The sequence below is a fragment of the Corvus hawaiiensis genome, chromosome 5 (genome assembly GCF_020740725.1).
Source record: "Corvus hawaiiensis isolate bCorHaw1 chromosome 5, bCorHaw1.pri.cur, whole genome shotgun sequence".
Taxonomy (NCBI): Eukaryota; Metazoa; Chordata; class Aves; order Passeriformes; family Corvidae; genus Corvus; species Corvus hawaiiensis.
In genome coordinates this window covers 1511322-1533476 of record NC_063217.1, presented here as the reverse complement: position 1 = coordinate 1533476, position 22155 = coordinate 1511322, and the positions used below count along the sequence as shown (strand labels likewise).

General features: G+C 52.6%; 1 protein-coding gene across 8 annotated transcripts in view; it reads right to left on the bottom strand.

Moving 5' to 3' along the window:
• Window positions 1–22155, bottom strand: part of EXOC6B (exocyst complex component 6B) — a 271080-nt gene that overhangs the window by 140340 nt on the left and 108585 nt on the right. For all 8 annotated transcript variants that reach the window (XM_048303538.1, XM_048303540.1, XM_048303539.1 and 5 more), the window contains 2 exons: window positions 14478–14654; window positions 7513–7581 (listed from right to left, as the gene is read on the bottom strand). In XM_048303538.1, the coding sequence (XP_048159495.1) occupies window positions 7513–7581; window positions 14478–14654 (246 nt within the window). The remainder of the gene's footprint in view (window positions 1–7512; window positions 7582–14477; window positions 14655–22155) is intronic.

Genomic DNA, 22155 nt, shown 5'->3' with positions numbered 1-22155 from the left:
ACTGGGATGGGATTGAGGGAACGGGGATGAAGCCAGCCCTAGATCCAAACTCCCAGGATGTTTCCCATGGCTGTGCCCAGCCCTGGGAAAGCTCTGCTGCTCTCCCTCCCCTCAGCTGACGAGGAGTCTGCATCCGGGCTATTGTAGGAAAACCTCTCTGGGTCAGGTTGGTTTGGTTTTTTTTTTCCCTCCCCTTTCCATGTCTGTTTTGCAAGTGGAATATTTCCAGCCCCACCAGCTGCCTGTGATCATATCAGGCCAGCCCCGAACGAACACTGATTTCTCTGCTGCCGCTTTGATCGCAGCCAAGTGCTTTTCTCTCCCGGGTAAGGAGGTCACGGGGTTAAAAGAGCAAAGTGACAATTCCCAAAGTTCAATCCGCTGCCACCAGGGCCAGACGCGCTCGCCAGGCTCCATTAGCACGTAGGACAGGGTGGTTATCACAGGTCACTGACACCGGCCCCGCTCTAATGGCTTTTCCTGTGGCCTTATCAATGCCGTGCACAAAGTGGCTCCCCCCAGCCTTCCCCTATGATCTCAGAGCTCTGTTTACAGCTATCTCCCTGCACCAGGCACCAGGGGGGCAGCCAAGTCAGCAGCCGCTGAGAAATGCCAGGACACGGCCACGGGACAGGCTGCAAAGTGCCTGAGATGGACAAGGAGTTACTCGGGAAGGGAATTTTTTCCACTGTGCGGCCCCCTCCTTCTCCACCCCCCCTCCCAAAAAAAAATAAAAATAATTTTTAAAAAAGAAGTTTTCGAGTTCCCAAGGAAAACTTGACAAGCCCCAGCTCTGAAACAGAAGGGAACCACAGATTTTCCATGGTGGGGTTTGAGTTGCAGCGTGGAATAAAAGGAACAAGTGGTGTCACAAAGAGAAAAAAAAGGATTTGGTTTCGTCTGCAAGGCAGGGCTGGGTGGCTCTCGTTATTGGAGCTGTGGTTCCTCAAGAGCCTCTCTCGTGCCCTGAAAGAAGAGCTTCGGTTCTTGCCCCGTTTGCAAAGCATGAATGTTTCTGGTGGGGATGCTGAGCCCCTCAGAGGGTGGGGAGCGAGCGGCAGCTGAGCCCCCCCGCCCCATCCCCATCCCAAAAAGGCAGGAGAAGGAGGATTCGGGCAGGCAGCACCAGCAGCAGCACGCTGGGAGAGGAATTAAAACGTGAGGAACGATTTCAGTGCAGGGCTGGGAGGAGAACCAGGATCCACGGGATCCCCCAGTTCCAAGGGAATCTGCTCCACGCTGCCATCCAAGGCGGGTATTCCAGGGGCTCACCTTGAGCCCAGGGACCCCCGGGCAGCTCCCGCAGCAAAACCTTGCAATTCCAGCGATAATTCCAAAAGAAAAGCGTGTTTCTCCTCCTGAGGCTGTGCTGGCTCCACACTAAGAGATACAGAACTTGTCCTTCCCTAAAATTCCCAAGGAGAGCTGCTCCGAGTGGATACAGACTATCCACGCTGACGAGATATTCCCACGTGGATTGTTTTCAGTAAAATAGGGGGGTTATTGTTAACTGTACCTTTTTTTTTTTTAACCTTTTTAATGCATTTTGTGCATCAAAGCAGCTCGAGGGTTGGGGGAGAAGCAGCACAGATAAAAACGTCAGTGGTAAGATAGGACAAATTTATAGTAAATCCCTGTCAGCTCCCATTTATCTAAATTATCCAGCTCTGGATTCTCCAGAAATCCTTCACCAGCTCCAGTTTTAAGCCTGTTTTTACCTCAGAATCTACTCCCTTTTTCTTTCTGGGTTGTTGCCTTTTTTTTTTTTTTTTGGACACTTGTTCTTTCCCCTAAAATGACCCCTTTGTAGCTGGGATCAAAGAGCTGGGAGTGTCAATCCCAGTGTCTTCAGGAACATGTGAAGAACCTCAAAGTAATTGGGAAGCAATTAGCACAAAGCTAAAAAATCCCACCCCGCCGAGGCAGAGCCTAAATGAGCACTAACAGGCACCAGCCCGGGCTCAGGGAGGCGTTTAAGGGACTTAAATCACCCTCAGCTGCCTCGGAGACAACTTTTTGGGAGCACCTTCAGTGCAGCCCACTCTGCCTTGAGTTTTTTTGGCTTTTTTTTTTTTTTTCATTCCTTTCTGCTTTGGGTTCACTCTTTGCTTTCTGCCTCGCTGCAGCTTACGGGAAACAAGAAACACAAAACTGCTTTTCATTCTCTGTTATGTAAAGTCGAGCCATTCCACGTCTTGGCCTGGAAACCCAAGGCACCCACCAGCTGCTCAGATGCTCCTGCAGATAAACCAGCTGGCCCGGGCCTCACCTTCCCTAATTTATTCTGGATATCGATCAAAGCAGCCCCAGCATTACACAGACTTTGGTCAGAGGCAACATAAAAGATAAACCCATCAATGGCGAAATCACTGCACTGCAGCGTTCTGGGTTTGTTCTTTAGATCATAATATTGGCATTTTCCACAGCTCCTCTCCCCTGGGATGGGATGGAGCTGATCCCACCAGCCCAGAGCCCCAGCAGGCTACAGGTGAATGTCCTGAGATAGCACTGGGCTGCTGAGCTCAGCCTGGGCTGGGCTTGGGGCTCAAGCTCAGCTCAAACCAGGCCAGGCCTCAGCCAGCTGACCCTGAAATCCCCAGAGCCCAGATTTGCTGCCGGTTCCCCCTCTTAAACCTTTCACTGGTTTGGGATGGAGGCACCCTGAAGAAGTTGGGATGTTTTGTCTGACATCTGCAGAGATCCAAACCCTCCCCACGCCCGTCTCTCCCTCAGGACAGCATCAGGCAGCCCCTTCCTCACCAGGAAAGGAACGGGGATGAATAATCCCCTCAAACATCCCAGGAGATCCTCAAATGGCACATCCCTGCTGAACAGAACCTGGGCTGGGCTTGGGGCTCAGGCTCAGCTCAAACTGGGCCAGGCCTTGGCCAACTGACCCTGAAATCTCCAAGGCCTGGATTTGCTCCCCCTCCTTAAATCATTCCCAGATTCCCAGACTGGTTTGGGACAGAAGGACCTTAAAGATGATCCCATTCCACCCCAACCTTCCCCTGCCCCAGGCTGCTCCAAGCCCCGTCCAACCCAGCCTGGGACACTTCCACCCGAATCCAACACTCCTGGCACCCAAAGCCCACCATACCCATGTTTCCAGCTCCTCCCTTTTCCATTTTCCTAGGAAAAGGACAGCCCACTTCTGTCTGATATTGTGAGGATCCCCAATGAGGTGGTTCAGTGGCTCCAACCTGAAGCCAAACCTGGAATTTACCAAGCCTCATTCCCTGCAATTCCAAGGGGATTTGCTGCAGGCAGAACCCATGGACAAGGTAAGGACTTGTTAATTCAGGGACATAAACCCGAATCATGGAATGACCTGAGGCGAGCAGGAGTTGCACACATGGATAACCCCAATGAAACAACACAACCCCCACTCCTGGGATGTTCTGTCCCAGATCTGCAGAGATCCAAAGCCTCCCCATGCCTGTGTCTCCCTCAGGACAGCGTCAGGCAGCCCCTTCCTCACCAGGAAAGGAACGGGGATGAATAATCCCCTCAAACATCCCAGGAGAGGCTGAAACCTGATGAGCACAACCTGGGCTGGGCTTGGGGCTCAGGCTCAGCTCAAACCGGACCAGGCCTTGACCAACTGACCCTGAAATCTCCAAGGCCTGGATTTACTCCCCCTCCTTAAATCGTTCACAGATTCCCAGACTGGTTTGGGATGGAGGCACCCTGAAGAAGTTGGGATGTTTTGTTTGACATCTGCAGAGATCCAAACCCTCCCCACGCCCGTCTCTCCCTCAGGACAGCATCAGGCAGCCCCTTCCTCAGCAGGAAAGGAACGGGGATGAATAATCCCCTCAAAAATCCCAGGAGAGGCTGAAACGGCACAAGGCTGAAGGGCTTAGGGCTCAGGCTCAGCTCAAACCAGGCCAGGCCTGAGCCAGCTGACCCTGAAATTCCCGTTTTTGGATTTGCTGCCTGCTCAGACCTTTCACAGAATCCCAGACTGGTTTGGGATGGAGGCACCCTGAAAAGTCGGGGTGTTTTTCCCGTATCTGCAGAGATCCAAAGCCTCCCCACGCCCGTCTCTCCCTCAGGACAGCATCAGGCAGCCCTTTCCTCACCAGGAAAGGAACGGGGATGAATAATCCCCTCAAACATCCCAGGAGAGGCTGTCCTGCCCCGGAGCCGCCACCATGCCAAGGTCCAGCTCTCAATTAACCCCCGCCTGACCTTCCTTCACTTTCTTTCCCCCTGCTCTGCCCTTCCTGCCAAAGTTCAGCATTTCCTGGAAAAGTCTCCGTGCCTGTTGGATGTTGTCCTTCGCCTTGGTTGCCGAGGGAAGGATTTGCAGGATTTACAGGTGCCTGGCCCCCTCTGGAAGCCCATGACCGCGGGCTGACCCGCCGGTACAATATGTGAACTCCTGCCCTGCTGATAAGGCTGCCAGATAGGAGCAGGAGTTTGCAAATAATCCTTTGGGAATTTATAAGCAGCGCAGCCATAAAACCGAGGTGACTGGAAGGTCGATTTCACTAAAAATAATAAATATCTCAATGTTTATTCAACGTGGGCCTTTTTAACTGCAGGCCAAGCTCTGAGATAACGCTATTGTAAATGACAAATATGAGGAGTTTTGGGGAACTATTACATTATGATCCTTCCGTCTGACACGGCCGGGGCCGTTCCCTCGATGCTTTGCAGGATCTCTGACATTGTTCAAGGCGAGCTGGGCCTCGAAAGCCAGGTCAGGATTCAGTCCCAGGTCAAGAAAAGGGCAATTTGCTGCTAAGGAGGTTTTTTCTCCCGCTCCTGGCTCCCTAAAACACCTTCCTTAAGCTCTGCTCGGGATTTCGGCTCGTTACGAGTTCTCAATCCCATTTTTAGGGCTTTGGGAGGGAACAGGAGGAATGGGAGCACTGACTGGGCCCAGCTCAGGATGGGGACAGAGGACGCTGAGCTGCTAGCACAGAACCCCTGCACTGGTTCAGCCTCTCCATGGAATCCCTGAGGTTGGAAAAATCCCCTGGGATTGAATCCAAGCATCCCCAGCTCTGCCAGGGCCACCGCTGCCCCGTGTCCCCAAGTGCCACATCCCACATGGCTTTGAAATCCCTGCAGGGATGGGGACTCCCCCCCTGCTGGAAAACCCTTTCCATGGAGGAATTTTCCCTAATATCCAACCTAAACCTCCTCTGGCCGTCCCATCCCATCCCATCCCATCCCATCCCATCCCATCGCATCCCTCATCCCCGGCTGCACCCTCCCATCAGGGCGTTGTAGGGACACCACCACCCACCCGCTCCCCTGCACCATTCCCACCTCCAGAAGGAGACAATCCCATCCCAACCCATCCCACGGATCTGGCCATGGATCTGCTGCTTCCCCTGACACATTTCAGAGGAACAATCCCTACTTCAGATTAAAAAGTGAAGCCACAAGACAACAAAAAAATTCCAATGCACAAACAAACATCTTTCTGTTATGACCAGCAAAGCAATTCCACGTCTTGGCCTTGAAATCCAAGGAATCCAACCATTTGGAATGTCCAGAACTGCTCCAGCCACCAGCAGAAGCTGCTGACCCTCCTCAGAACACCTTTGTGGGCAATCACACCATCAAATCCATACCAAATCCATATCAAATCCATATCAAATCCATACCAAATCCATATCAAATCCATATTAAATCCACATCCTCGTGTCAAACCGAGGCACAGGCGCCCCTCCGATAGGATTCCCAATCCTGTTCCCATGATCCATATTCCTCCCTGAAGTTTCCCCAAATAAAGTGGCACTTTCAGGCACCCCCCCCCCCAGCCTTTCAGCCCCTCATAATTCCCAATTAACAAACTCCTGCTCTGGCTCCCAGCTCCGCCTCGGAGCGGGAGGGTTTCCTCCAAGACAAACACAGCCACACATTTTGGGGAGGGGAATTTCTCGTTCCAAGAAAATCTCACGGCAACGTGGCCAAATGACCTAATTATGAACAGATGAGGGGCACAAAAAGATGTTTTATAGGAACAGGGTTTCTGACAGTTCTTTTCCTTCAGCAAACTCGTGTGGACTGCTGGAGACGCCGGGAATTGGAAAACAATTCCCTCTCAGGGCTGGGAAGGGAGGAAAGCTGGGAACAGAGAGCTCCTTTCATCTCCTGCCTGGGCTTTGGGTTGCCCAACCGCAGGGCAGAGCCCCACAACGGCTCCCGGGCTCCAAAGGCCCTGGAAAAGGGATGCAGGTTCCTTGGAATGGCACAGGCAAGGCCTGGAAGCTGCTGGAAGCATCCCTGAAATTCAGAGCTGGAGCATGAGCTCCAAATGTCCCTAAAAAGGGATGAGACTCCACAGGTTCCATGGATCAGGAGATTCAAGGCTTGGATGCATCCCTGAAATCCAGAGCTGGAGGCTGAGCTCCAAAGGCCCTGGAAAAGGAATGAGACTCCACAGGTTCCTTGGAATGGCAGATTCAAGGCCTGGAAGCTGCTGGAAGCATCCCTGAAATCCAGAGTTGGAGCATGAGCTCCAAATGTCCTTAAAAAGGGATGAGACTCCACAGGTTCCAGGAGGATCAGGAGATTCAAGGCTCGGATGCTGCTGGAAACACCCCCAAAATGAAAAGTTGGAGGATGAACTCCAAAGGTTCCTTATCAGCCTCCCTTGTAAACGAATAATGAAAACAATTAATTAATTTCAAACAATTCATTAATAATTAAAACTCAGTGCCTGATGTACTCTGAATTGCCAGGAGCCAGCCTACGGAAACAGGAGCTCTCTGGGACAGCTCCAAGGAACCATTTTCAGTCAAAAAATGAACTCCCGGCACAATCTGAGGGAATTTTTCCCTCAGGAATCTTGGAGGGATCCCATTCGGGGATGGCAGCAAAGCTGCTCCCGTCAGGCAGCCTTTGGAGGGCAGTGAAAGTCTCCACAGTGCAGCAAATAATTCCTTCCCGAGCAATTCCTCCCTGAAACTCTTCAATTTCCACAGAATAATGGAATTATTGCATCCAAAGAGGATTTCTTGGAGGAAACAGCACCAAAATCCAACCAATTCTACCCAAACCTCCCCAATTTCCACCGAATAACGAAATTCCTGAGTCCAAAGAAACATTCTTGGGGAAAATGGTATCAGAATCCAGCCAATTCCTGCCCCAAACTCTCCCATTTCCATGGAATAACGAAATTACTGCATCCAAAGAGGAATTACTGGAGGAGACAGCACCAAAATCCAACCAATTCTACCCAAACCTCCTCCCTTTCCACGGAATCATGGAATTCCTGCGTCCAAAGAGGATTTCTTGGAGGAAAATTCAACAACGAAGAAATACAAATACATGAAAAATTCAGGATTTGGGACAGCTGGAGAAAATTCCCTTTGCATTTCTGGGCCCCGCATGACGAAACCCCACGGATTTCACCCAAATCCATCCCACCCTGGCTTTTTTTCTCCCTCAGGGATGCACATTCCAGGTGAGCATGGATAAATGATGGAGGAGCAGAGCCACGGAATTCCTCAAAGCAGGAAAATCCCGGAAAAGCCTGGATTTACTCACCAGGACTGAGTAGATGTGGAGGCATCGATAGACCGGGGAGAAATCCACCAAATCCTGGGCTCCAGGCACCTAAAACAGGGAGAAAATCCATAAAAAACGTGGCAAACTCACCAAAATTCCATGGATAAGTAAGGAAAACTGCAAAAAATTTAATTATAGGGAAGCAGGGCTCTAAAATATCCCATGGAGACAAGTGAAATCCTAAAAAAAAATCACATTTAATTAAGTTTGTCACTCCAAAAAATCACATTTAGGGGTGTGTAACTCACAAAAATTCCATGGATAAATAAGGATAACTGTGAAAAATTTAAATATGGGTAAGTGGAACTCTAAAATATCCCAGAGACAGCGAAATCCTAAAACAAATCCAATATAAATAAGCATAAGTCTAAAAAATCCCATTTAGGTGAATGAAACTATAAAAAAAAATCCAATATAAATAAAAGTCACTCTAAAAAAAATCACATCCGGGTGAGTGTAATTCATAAAAATTCCATGGATAAAGAAATAAAAGTGCAAAAAATTTAAATACGGGTAAATGGGACTGTAAAATATCACTTGGAGATAAGTGAAATCCTAAAAACATCACCTTTAAACAAATTTGTCAGTCCAAAAAAATCACATTCAGGGGAGGATAACTCTAAAAAAATCAAATTTAAATAAGTGTCACTGCAAAAAAATCCCATCCAGGTGAGTGCAAGTCATAAAAATTTCATTTATAAATAAATAGAATGGCAAAAAATTTAAATATGGGTAAGGGGGATTCTAAAATATCACATGGAGATAAGCGAAATCCTAAAAAAATCCAATATAAATGAATGCCACCCTAAAAAAATCCCATTTACGTGAATGAAACTCTAAAAAAATCATATAAATGATACGTGTGTTTATCACAAATTATGTCAAAATATAATTTATCAAAATATCAACAATTCCATAAATCCCTTCAGAATCCCACTTTTAGGTGAGTGTAGCTCTAAAAAAATTCTGATATTAAACCAGTGTCACTCCAAAAAATCCCATCGAGGTGAGTGTAACTCTAAAAAAACAACAGTGAAGTAAACTCCACTCTAAAAAAAATCACATTTAGGTGAATGTAAGCCTAAAAAATCCAAATACAAATAAGTTTATCACTCCAAAATGTCATTTCTAGGGGAGCTCCAACAGCAGCAGGTTCAGCAGAGCAAAGCCAAGATTCCAGGTATGGAAAAACCAATTTAATTCCTGGGATCTGCCCAAATATTTCGATTTTTCAGGGCTTCGGGAGCAGGAAAATGTCCTTTCCTGTTGGTCTTGCTCCATTTAAATCCCACCGAACACTCAGGCTCCTTCCAGCCATAGAATCCGAAGGATCCTGGCAGAATCCCTGCTGCTCCTTACGCAACAGAAAGGGGGAAAAAAGGCAAAAAACAGGGGGAAAAAACCCAACTTGTTCTTTGGATTGCACGTTCGGTTTGGTTGAAAGCTCCATTTGTGTCTCATTTGCTCCCCCTCAGGAAGAGGCGCCGGCACCTTTCAACGGGGCCGAGGGAAAGGGAATTTGGGCAGGGTGGGATGGAGGGAAGGAGAGATCAGAGGGGGAATTTGCATTCGAGAGGTTTTTGTGTCCTTTGGAGATGTTCCCTTTCAACTGCTTGGCCCGGGCTGAAAGCTCCGGCACCCAAAATCCAGGGAAAAGGGAGTGTTCTGTTGACATGGGGCGGGAAAAGGGGGCAGGGATGAAAGGCCCGATGGACAGGCCTCGGAATGTTTTCATGTTCCCGGGTTTTAATGAGGCTGCGAGGGAGGTGGGATGAAGAAAGGGGAGCTCAGGGAGGATTTGCCAACCCCAAAGTGCCCCGGGCAGGGTCCTCCTCAGCTGGAGACTCCTCGGCAGCGGAGGGAGCCGGCCTGGAAAACTGGGATTTGGGGATAAACTCCTCTCTAACGTGGAAATGGAGGTAAAGGGTCTCCTCCGTGCAAGGAAAATCAGTCCTGGGTGCTGCAGAGGGTCCTGGCTGGAGCTGAAATGAGGGATCCCAGGATCCCAGACTGCTTTGGGATGGCAGGATCCTTAAAGCCCATCCCGAGGTACTGCAGGATGGGATTCCCCACATCCACACCTTCAGCTCCTGCCTCTGGAGCTGTTCTTGGAGCTGCCTGGGATAGTGGAAGTGTCCCTGTGCGTGGCAGGGGTGGAACAGGGGATTTTGGGGGATAAACTCCTCTCTGACCTGGAACTGGAGCTGTTAAAAGATCTCCTCCGTGCAAGGAAAATCAGATGTCAGCACTGCAGAGGTTCCTGGTTGGAGCTGAAATGAGGGATCCCAGAATCCCAGACTGGTTTGGGATGGCAGTGACCCTAAAGCCCACCCCATTCCAGCCCTGCCACGCACAGGGACACTTCCACTATCCCAGGTGGCTCCAAGAACAGCTCCAGAGGCAGGAGCTGAAGGTGTGGATGTGGGGAATCCCATCCTGCAGCACCTGGATCACCTCGAGATCCCCAAAAACTCGTCAGTCCAACCCAGGGGTGCAGGAAGGGGAAGCAGGAGGTTCAGTGGGATCAAGGCAGCAAAGGGAATGAATCACGGGGACGGATTTTAGCCAGCTCATCCCTCTCCCTGGGACTCCCTTCCTCCCTGGCACTGCTCTTCCCAGCGGCTCTTCCAGCCGGGCAGGAGCGGATCACCAGAAAAGAGGAAGGATCCCAAGTGAGGAATGGGGCTGGGTTCACCTCTGACCCTTTCCATGTCCACCTTGGGCTGTTCCACACATCCCACCTGAAGGCTGGGAGAGCTGGGAATGTTGCCCTGGAGAAGGGAAGGAGCCAGGGAGAGCTGCGAGCCCCTTGCAGGGCCTAAAGGGGCTCCAGGAGAGCTGCAGAGGGACTGGGGCCAAGGCCTGGAGGGCCAGGAGGCAGGGAATGGCTTCCCAGTGGGAAAGGGGAGCTTGGGCTGGGATGTTGGGAAGGAATTGCTGGCTGGGAGGGTGGCGAGGGGCTGGGCTGGAATTGCCAGAGCAGCTGGGGCTGCCCCTGGATCCCTGGGAATGTCCAAGGCCAGGCTGGACACTGGGGCTTGGAGCAGCCTGGGACAGTGGGAGCTGTCCCTGCCCATGGCAGGGGCTGCACTGGATGGGATTGAAGGTCCCTCCCCACCCAAATCATTCCAGGATTCCCTGCTCCCAGCTGACCCCAGGACAAGGGCTCTGAACACCCCCCATCCCTCTCACCAACTTTTCCCTTTCCCCAGACTCTGACACCTGCACACACGAGGCAGCACTTCCACTGAGTTAATCCCAGTATTTTCCTGCCTTCCCGCTCGTTTCTTTTCCATTCCCAGCCTCCCAGGCCTCCTGAATTCCCTGAACAGCTCCCGAATCCCCAGCCCAGCTCCTCAGGACTCTTCAGGCGCAGCTTTCGCCTCCCTTTATTCCCCCAGCGTTAGGAGCCATCGGCCTCTCGTTGGTAAAACCTTAAACAGTCAAACCCTTCCGGCTCAGAAATCCTTGGAGACACCCTTGGATATCCCTGGAGCAGCCATGGGAGCGTGGGCAGCTCCTGCCCAGCCCTGCCCAGTGACCACCACCCACGAGGGGCCGGCCCCCAGCCCACGCCGGGGTTTTTTAGGGAGGAGGGATCTGTCATCCCTCCACACCCCCATCAAAGCAGGGAACGTTTTCCAGGGAATTTCAACCCACGATCAAACGGTTTTGCTCCGCTTGGATTCGGGACTCCAACTTGAACGGGCTCCACAGAGAAATTGTTCTGATAAAGATTGAAAAAATCAGGCTTTTGCCAAAAAGAGTTTGACTCCCCCCAGAGAAATTTGTTCAAAGCAACAATTTCAGGCTCTGATTTTCTGGAGAAACTTCCAAGCCCACACACAGGCTCGGGAAAAATCGGCTGGGCCACTCTGCACAGCTCCCATGTCCAGCAAGAGCTGCAGAATTCCTGACCCAGGAACAGCAGGACCAGGCAGGGAAGGTCGAGTCCTTCCCACAGCAAAGTTGGTTGCAAATAAAGACAAAACCCCAAAGCTGTGCTGGGGTTTTATGCAGGGGATAAAAAGGAATATAAAAATTATATCAATAAATGTATAAACTGTAAAAATATTATTTTATAATATACTAAATATGATTTTATAATGTGGTAAATATTCCTTTATAAGGGATTTCAAGAAAAAAACAGATCAGCTCTTCTGCACACATGGCTTTGTAGAAGAGATGTTAATCCTTTTATTCCAAATCTTCCCAGAATTTCCAATATAGGGCTTGGAATACATGGAGTTGCATCCAGCAGAAGGACGTGGAGCTACTGGAGAGAGCCCAGAGGAGACCCCGGAGCTGCTCCAGGGCTGGAGCCCCTCTGCTCTGGATCAGGCTGGGAGAGCTGGGAATGTTCCCCTGGAGAAGGGAAGGAGCCAGGGAGAGCTGCGAGCCCCTTGCAGGGCCTAAAGGGGCTCCAGGAGAGCTGCAGAGGGACTGGGGCCAAGGCCTGGAGGGCCAGGAGGCAGGGAATGGCTTCCCAGTGGGAAAGGGGAGCTTGGGCTGGGATGTTGGGAAGGAATTGCTGGCTGGGAGGGTGGGGAGGGGCTGCCCTGGCCCAGCCTGAGGCCGTTCCCTCTCCTCCTGTCCCTGTTCCCTGCCAGCAGAGCCCGACCCCCCCCGGCTGCCCCCTCCTGTCAGGGACTTGTGCAGAGCCACAAGGTCCCCCCTGAGCCTCCTTTGCTCCAGCCTGAGCCCCTTTCCAGCTCCCTCAGGAATTCTCCAGCCCCTTCCCAGCCCCGTTCCCCTCCCTGGACAGCTCCAGCCCCTCAGGGTCTCTCTTGTCACGAGGAGCCCAAAACTGCAATGGCTCCATTTTGACCCAAGAGATTTTTTTTGATCTAATAAATAAATAATTTTCACTCAAAAAAAAAAAAAAAAAAAAAAAAAAAAGGCCCAGCAGGATTCTCTCTGTGCCCAGGGACAGCACCCAGGGAAGGGCTGGAGCTGGGCCAGGGCAGGCTCAGTTTGGATATCAGGGAAGGTTCTTCCCCCAGAGGGTGCTGGGCACTGCCCAGGCTCCCCAGGGAATGGGCACGGCCCCGAGGCTGCCGGAGCTCCAGGAGCATTTGGGCAGCGCTGCCAGGGATGCCCAGGGTGGGGCTGTTGGGGGGTCTGGGCAGGAACAGGGGTTGGATCCATAATCCTGAGGGTCCCTTTCCATTAAGGATATTCCAGGATTCTACGAGGATGGAACACAGGGAACTCAAAGCTCATCAGGAACAAATCGCTCCCGTTTCCCTGAAGCGCTGCTGGGAGAAGGAGCCGTGGGGGCTCCTCCCTGGGGGCTCCTCCGTGGTCCTGGCCAGGTGGACCTGGGGGTCCTGTGGCCAGTGCCCCGCCCCCACTGCTCTTCATCACCACGGACAGCGGCCACTGCCCACCGTGGGACAGGGACAGGGATGGGGACAGCCCCAGCTGCAGGGTCACCCCTCCTGTGAGGTCAGCAGCGTGCCACCACACCCAGGGATGGGATTCACCCGCCTGAGATGGGCCAGAACCATGGAACCATGGAATGGGTTGGGTTGGGAGGGATCTTAAGGACCATCCCACCCCCATTCCATGGGCAGGGACACCTCCCACTGTCCCAGCTGGATCCAAGCCCCAGTGTCCAGCCTGGCCTTGGACATTCCCAGGGATCCAGGGGCAGCCCCAGCTGCTCTGGCAATTCCAGCCCAGCCCCTCCCCACCCTCCCAGCCAGCAATTCCTTCCCAACATCCCAGCCCAAGCTCCCCTTTCCCACTGGGAAGCCATTCCCTGCCTCCTGGCCCTCCAGGCCTTGGCCCCAGTCCCTCTGCAGCTCTCCTGGAGCCCCTTTAGGCCCTGCAAGGGGCTCGCAGCTCTCCCTGGCTCCTTCCCTTCTCCAGGGCAACATTCCCAGCTCTCCCAGCCTGATCCAGAGCAGAGGGGCTCCAGCCCTGGAGCATCACTCACTCCATGGTGATGCAGGAATGAAGAGCCCACCCAGAGGGTTCCAGAGCAGCCAGGGGCTCTGGGCTGACCCTACAATTCCATCCCTATGGAGGAAGTTGTGACCTGACTGAGCTTTGGGTGCACAGCAGCCATGGAAAGGAGGGAATGGATTTGCAGGGAAAAAGGCGGAACAGCAGCACAGAACCACCCTAAAAACCCCGTGTTTACATTTCAAACCTGTCCTGGATCCTTCTCTGGCTGCTCAGGGGCTGTCACAGTCAGGGTGACAAACACCCCCCAGCCCAGGGACCGGCTGAAAATATCATTTTCCTGACATGAGAGGCTTCAACAGAAGAGAAAAATCATCCAGGGGGGCAGACACAACTTACCAAAAGGTCCAGGACACGGCTGCATCCCAAGGAATGATGGGCACACCCAAAAGCTCAACCCCTGTGTCCTGCACTGCAGCTCTGCCTCTCCAAGCTGCCTTTCCTGAGGTAGATATCCCAAATCCCAGGTGTCCCAGCCCTGGGATAGGGAGGAAGGAAAACCCAACACCATGCCCAGGTTGTGGTTTGTGGTTCCCAAAACCGACATCCAGGTCCCAGGAAGCAGCAGCAAACAGGGAAGGAAAGGAGGGAGCACATGAAGGAATTCAAATTCCAAACTCCCGTCCTGACACCACCCTTGGTCCGAAGACAAACCCGGACAAAGGAAAAGGCCAAGGATCTCGTGGACTATGGAGCAACTTTTCCATGAGGGATGGGTGTTCTCCACCAGCACCAAGGTGCTGGGACTGACTGCCATGGGCAGTTCTCAATCCTTGGCCTCTCTGCTGAGTCTGGCAATGGGAATAGGGATAAAAACCCAAAATAACCAGATTTTAAGGCACACCCCACATTCTCCAGCCTCTCCTGCACCTTCAGGACTCCCAGCAGGGCCCCAGGAGCGAGGAGCAAACCCCTTGAGGCACCAGATTCACCCCACACTGCCCAGTGTCACCAGTTTGGCGTTGCACAGTTACCTCTTCCTCCTCGTCCTCATCCTCCACATCCAGGATCCCCGAGTCCTGCTCTGACATGGGGCTGGTGTTCTTCACCTCCAGCTCGGAGCTGGCGCTGAATTCCTTCTTGGATTTCTTCCCCCCGCTAATCCTGGGCTGCTGGGACACGATGTTGTCCAGGTTCCTCTGCTGCTGTGCCTAGGAAAAAGCAGATTTCACCTGGGATTTAATTTGGTTTTCAGGCACGAGGCACAGCCCCTCGCGAAAGGGGACGAAGGAGGCCGGACGCGCCCCGCGGAATTCCGACACGTCGCCTTTCCCCCACCCCAGATATCCCAAGATCCATTTGCAGAGCAGGCCAGGGATTATGCAACAATCCAAACACGCTCCTGACTCTTTCCGAATCTCGACGGCCCGGCCCCCGCGCTGCCACATTGATCCATTTACGGCCCAGCTGCGGCAGCGCTGCCGTGGGCCATGTGGTGACTGTCACAGGCTGCACTCAGGGACCTCCTGAACCGCTGGATTTGTTCCTCCTTTCCAGCCATGGCAGCACAAAACATTCCACATCTGGACCCCAGAGGTCCCTGAAAGCATTTTTGTGGGAGCCCAGGAGGGTTTAATTGCGCGTTGCTGATGTGCGGAACGAGCTGTAAAAGGTACTCAAGGAACAGGCGCTGGGAGCACCGGGATGGAGGGGTGGGAACACGTGGAGCTGTTCCAGGGATTCTGGGGCTGGCTGGCAGTGGAGGTCGCTGCCTGTGCCCTGCTGTGAAAATTCCCTGGTTTTCCTTTGCTCTGGAGCACAGCAACCGGCAGGAAAAGTGGTTTAGCCCCAATTGTTCAGGAGTCGATCAAACCGAAGGACGAGAAATGGGAACAGCACGGACACAGGGGGGGTCTCCAGGGCCAAATCCCAGCCAAAACCAGGGAAAAAAGGCCAATCGCATGGATGCGGCAGTGCTGGACACATGGGTTGGTGCGCTGGTGCAACTGGAGAATAAACACTCAGAAAACCTGGAATTTATAGGGATTTCGCCACAGATTTGGAGGATTCCTCCCGTATTTTGCTGTGGCTTTTTCATCTATCAGAAGAAAGGTGTGTGGGAATCATGGAGCCACGGAAGGGACCTTGTGGATCCTCTCCTTCCATGGGCAGGGACACCTTCCACAAGCCCAGGTAGCTCCTGGACAGTCTGGAATTCTGTGATTCCATGAGGTGGCAAAAGGGGACCATCCCCTTCCCCATGGGAATGCGACAGCCTGGATTTAGAAGGCAGCAGGAAAACCATAAATCCTGCTGTAGATCCAGCTGCCAGTGACACTGAGGGAGAATGAAAACATTCGTAATCACTATTACAAATCACTAATTATTTATTACTAATTATTAATTAGCACTACCTGAGCTGCAGAGAGCACAAAGCTTTATCCATGTGCAAACCTCCCGGATTATTTCAACGCTTGGAAGTTTTAATATCCCCCCCCCCAAAAAAAACAATTTAGGAGCAGCTTTTTACTTTTGCCAGCCTCCAAGTCCCTTTGGAACCCCTCCTTGGGATGCAAAACCCCTCCGGGGACCGAGCACCGGAGTAATTCCTACATCCGAAGAATATGAAAATCCAAGCATGGCATGGACATCCCGTTCCTTGGAAAATCCACCCCCAAGTGCTCCTCACCCCGAGCACACACGGTCAGCTCCGAGTTCATTAAGGAGCACGGTAATCGGGAACAGAATTCCACGTGCAAAGCTGCCCCTGGAGGTGGCGAATGCTCGGATTGGGATGCGCTATCCCACAGCACAACCTTGACCTCTAGTGGTTGGAAAGCAGGAGCAGCCCTGGAGCTCATTTACTCCGAGTGCTCGTCCCAGCCGAGCCAGGGGACTCCCAGCCCATCCCTTTAAAGAGATCTCTTTAGGGATGAATCCCAACAATGGGAATTTTTGCAACAGGGCCCCAAAGGGAAAGGTCTGGGTGGACACTGCCCAGGACAGAGTTTTGCTCCCAACGTCAGGACCCGAAGCCATTGGGGGAAAAAGGGGCGTTTTTGGCAGCAGGAACGTCGGACTTCAGAGGCACCACTCTATAGAAAGGCCTTGCGACATCCCATAAAGGGAATTAGGACTTCAAAAAGGGGCGGGAGCGCTTGGTCCTTCAGAAGAGGACACAACAAAGGGTCGGGGCTCCGTCCCACCCTCGGACCCGCCCAGCGCTGCCATGAGTTTCCCAACCGAGGCGTAATGAAGTTATAACCCTGAATCCACTGGAAATTCCCCCAAAAGCAAGCCCAGTGCACTCATTAAACCTTCCAGTTCATGTAATCCTTCTTCTTCTGGAGAGGGGAGAATCAAAGAGTGGGAAAACGCAAAGTTTTGGATCAAGCACTGAGCTGGAAACGGACCATTAACCAGGGCGGAGCGGGCCCGGAGCGGCCATGGGAGAGGGAAATCTGGGATAACGAGCTGGAGGATGCTGCTGCCAGCCCCGGACTCCTCTGCCCAGCCCTCAGCGTGAAACACTCGGGATTTCAGGCTGGACGTGGAATTGGTGTCACCAAGGATCCATGGAAGTGCTCTCTGACGATCCCCGGCCTTGGTCCCACCTCTCTTTTCCAAGAGGGATTAATCTTCCTTCAGGCCCAGCTCTGCTGTGGGAGCGCAGCAGGACGTGACCAGGGGTCAATATTGATAAGATCCAAACCAAAAATTGATAAGACCTAAAAAACTCCAGTTATTTAGAAATCACGGAAAGCTGGCTCTCCGGCATCGCTCCAGGACAAGGAGTCCCCCACGGAATTCACCCCCCACGCTTTGATTTTGCACTTTCAATGCAAATAAACTGATTTCTCAAGTTTGACCTGGATTAAAGCCCAAGGACTTTCTGGGAAAATCACAGAATCCCGGAATGGGTTGGGTCGGAAGGGACCTTAAAGCTCATCCCATTCCACCCACAGGGACAGCTCCCACTGTGCCAGGCTGCTCCCAGCCCCAGTGTCCAGCCTGGCCTTGGGCACTGCCAGGGATCCAGGGGCAGCCCCAGCTGCTCTGGGCACCCTGTGCCAGGGCCTGCCCACCCTCTGGATTAAAAAAAAAGGGAAAAATTGCATGTCCCAACTCCCAGATATCCTAAAAAGCAGCCAGAAGATGTTCTGATGCACAAAAGGTTTCCGGCCCCCCAGGAGCAACTTGGACCTTGAGGAATCTTCGCCCTTCAGGATTTTTTGTGGGGGCAGTTCTCAATTAGACAAGATTTTCCAGGGATTTCTACATTAAAGAAAACCCAATGGCCCCACAGTAGATCTGTGGATGTTTGTTCCCTTCCCTTTCTGGGAACACCGGAGCCAAATCCCGGCCTACAACGGGCACATTCCGACCGCAGCGGGAGCGCCCCGAGCCCGGAATGAAGGAGCGATCCTGGAACCAGGCCCTGCGCACGCCAGAAGGAACGGGAATGGCTTTTCCATCTCCAGGAGGGCATTCCCAACCCCCCGCTCCCGGCAGGAAACGATCTGGACTGAGGTGACCTAGAAGTGAGAAATATCGAATTTTCTTCAACTTTGTGAAGCCGCCGAGGTTTTGGTTTCACCTCGAGGGAAAGGCAGAGCTGGGGGGAGGCCCAGAGGAAGCAGCTCGGGAGAAATTCGGAATTATCCTAAGGAACTCCCCACTCCCAGCCCCAGGTCATTCCCAGCACTTCCCTGGGCCGGGGGTGCAGCGGAACAACCCTTCCATGGATTTGCTGTGGCACAGGAAGGATCAAACCCGACCTGCAGAGCAGCACTGGGGGATTTGGGGGTTCTGTTCCCCACAGAGGGGCTGCAGGAGCCCGGGGAAGAGGCCCCACATCAAAGGCCGGGTGACACCCGGGGCGCCCTCGGAGGAGCCGGGGCTGCGGGGGGCCCAAAGCCCTCGGGAGATGGCAAATCCAACCCAAAATCCCCTCAGCTTTTGGTGTGGATTCCATGAAAGCGAGGCCAGTTTGGGGTTATCCTGTGAAATTGCCTCTGGTACCCAGGACCATCAATCCTGGCTTGCTCTGCCCCACGGGAACACGAAGGGAGGCAGGAGAGCCGAGGCCCATTCACAGCTGATGTTGTGCTCAGGAGGAAAACACCAAGCGTTGGGTTCGTGGAGGTCAAGTTCCCTCCAAGCACAGCCGCTGCCCTCCTCCACAGCAGCCTGCGAGACCAGGAGCACCCCCACCACTGCATCAGAGCAGAATTCCCAGTGCCTGACAGGAATTCCCGCTCCAGACTGGCTGGTAGGACAAGCAAAGGCACCTTTCCGCCTCCAGGGCCAGGCCCAGGGCAGGGACCCGTGTTTGGGGACCGAGGTTGTCATCAGGCAGCCCTGGAGACTTTTAGGAGACCTGGGACAGTGGGAGGTGCCCCTGCCCATGGCAGGGGTGGCACTGGATGAGCTTTAAGGTCCCTTCCAACCCAAACTATCCTGGGATTCAAAGTCCTCAACAGGAAGGACTTTCCTCAGCATTCCAGGATCCATCCTGAAAAAACTCCCACAAACCTGGGAACGGCAACTCCACCTTCCCCACCCATCACAACCCAACTGACCCAACCCAACCAAGCTGGAGTTGAATTTTCCGTAGCTGAATTTTCCATAGTTGAGATTTTCAAAGCAACTCAACCCCTCGAGATCGAGTGACCCCGGCCCCAAACCTGCACCCCAACGCCATGGAGTCATTCCCAGCACCACGGAGTCATTCCCAATGCCATGGAGTCATTCCCAGCATCACGGAGTCATTCCCAGAGCCATGGAATCATTCCCAACACCATGGAGACATTCCCAATGCCACGGAGTCATTCCCAACGCCATGGGATCATTCCCAGCACCACGGAGTCATTCCCAGCATCACGGAGTCATTCCCAGAGCCATGGAATCATTCCCAGCACCACGGAGTCATTCCCAGCACCACGGAGTCATTCCCAATGCCATGGAGTCATTCCCAGAGCCATGGAGTCATTCCCAACACCATGGAGTCATTCCCAATGCCACGGAGTCATTCCCAATGCCATGGGATCATTCCCAGCACCACGGAGTCATTCCCAGCATCACGGAGTCATTCCCAGAGCCATGGAATCATTCCCAGCACCACGGAGTCATTCCCAGCACCACGGAGTCATTCCCAATGCCATGGAGTCATTCCCAGAGCCATGGAGTCATTCCCAACACCATGGAGTCATTCCCAATGCCATGGAGTCATTCCCAGAGCCATGGAATCATTCCCAACACCATGGAGTCATTCCCAATGCCACGGAATCATCCCCAATGCCATGGGATCATTCCCAGCACCACAGAGTCATTCCCAATCCCATGGGATCATTCCCAGAGCCACAGAGTCATTCCCAATGCCAGAGTCATTCCCAATGCCATGGGATCATTCCCAGCACCACAGAGTCATTCCCAATCCCATGGGATCACTCCCAGAGCCATGGAGTCATTCCCAATGCCACGGAATAATTCCCAGCACCATGGAGTCATTCCCAATGCCAGAGTCATTCCCAATGCCATGGGCTCATTCCCAATGCCAGAGTCATTCCCAGTGCCATGGGATCATTCTCAGAGCCACAGAGTCATTCCCAATGCCACGGGATGATTCCCAATGCCATGGGATCATTCTCAGAGCCACAGAGTCATTCCCAATGCCACGGGATGATTCCCAATGCCATGGGATCATTCCCAGCACCACAGAGTCATTCCCAATCCCATGGGATCATTCCCAGAGCCACGGAGTCATTCCCAATGCCAGAGTCATTCCCAATGCCATGGGATCATTCTCAGAGCCACAGAGTCATTCCCAATGCCACGGGATGATTCCCAATGCCATGGGATCATTCCCAGAGCCACGGAGTCATTCCCAATGCCGGAGTCATTCCCAAGGCCATGGGCTCATTCCCAGAGCAGGCCAGGGGCTCCCCCAGGCTCAGCCTCAGAGCCCCCCTAAGGACAGTTGTTTCCCCACCTCCAGGAGCAACGAGCTCCTTTAAAACCCCAGTATTTTTATTTTTGTAACTTCACCCTGTTTTCTGCTCCCGTTTGCAGACGCTCCAGTCTCACCTCCCCTCACCTCCACCCACCAATATTTACTCGTGAGCAGAACCTAATTAGGTTTATCCTGATGAGACACGAGATAAGGCCCGGGGAGAAGGGGCTGATGATTTAAAGGGAGCGAAGTCGGCTGTGGTTGGCTTTGGTGGTTTTGATTAGTTCCTGCTGTGATGGTTTTACAGACCCCTCTAATGGGCTGAGACACCGAATTTTCAAATATCATTTCCCGATTCCCCCAGGAATGGGATACATATTCCTTAAACAATCTCAGGGAAGAAAAGAGGCGGGGGGGAAAAAAAAATAAAATAAAGCAGCAAAGCAGACTGGCTACGGGGGGAGGAGAAAAAGAATGTTAATAAAAAATGACAGTAGGGCTGGAGCCCTGCCAAAGAGCCATTCCAGAGTTATAAAATCCCCCTCGGATCAGATAAAAGCAGGGATTATTATTGCAAGGTGTAAACTCAACACACGGCCACGGCTCCTGCTTTGAGTTTGCCCGCGGAGCCGGCGCTGTGGGGACGAGGAGGGGCTCGGCCTCTCCCGTTCCCGGTGCTAACTCGTTATCAGAGCAGACAATTTGTTGGAGGTTTGGCTGACAAAGTTCTCCCTCGGCTCAGGAAACGAGGCCCAACAATGGGAGGGGTTTTTTTTTTAACTCCATTCCAGGTCATTAAGTAAAAGCGGTTTGGAAGTGCAGCACTGAACGGGTTTGTTCTCCCCCAGCGCCCTGCACAGACTCGGCCTCGACCCCCCCACTCCTCATCCCCTAAAATGTCTCTTCCACCTCGGCCCATCCAGTGCTAAAATCCACCTCATGAGCTGAAATCCCTGAATATCAATTTTCCTCAAATCCAAGTATTTGGCATTGAGTGATGAGGAAAATGCAATTCCCCCTTTGCTCTGCTCTCACCCCATGATTTATCCTCATGCCCTGCTCCTGCTCCTTCTCCCAACCCACGGGATGAGCTCAGCCACATTTACATCCTCGCAGTTCATTCAGGAACTGGGTTAATTCAGCTTTTTATACCAAACCCATTAAACCTCAGCTGGTTTTGGGGCTGGGCCGCTCAGCCCAGCACTTGGAGAAGGGAACGATCTCGACTCTCCCTTCCAAGGATCTGTAAGGAGAAGTTTATCACACGAGGATTGATAAAAAGCCTTGGGCAACCACAGCCCTCGGGTCAGCTGCACAAAAAAAGCCACTTTTTAAGAAGCCCTTTATGGACAAAGTGTTGATTTACACTTCTGCGGGATCCAGATCTGTGGGCAGCTTCAAAGGGAGCTCAGTTGTGCGATTACAAAGTTTATTTATCACATTTACACGCGGCGGAGGAGCCGAGAATGAGCTCAGGGGACCGAAAGCAGCAGCAGCAGTGGGAGGAGGAGGAGGACAAGGAGAAGGAGGAGGAGGAGGAGGAGGAGGAGGAGGAGGAGGAGGAGGAGGAGGAGGGATGTTCCACAGGGAATTTCAAACACATGAAAGGCCTTGGCCTGACAACCCTGCAGCTCGGGGCTCTGCTCCATCAGCCCAAGCTCTCGGCAAGATAAATGGTTTACAACCAAGCAACTGCATGGAGATTCTTTGATTCGCTTCTCCCAAGGATTTAAAATTCCTTTTCCAGCTGGGAGCACCCC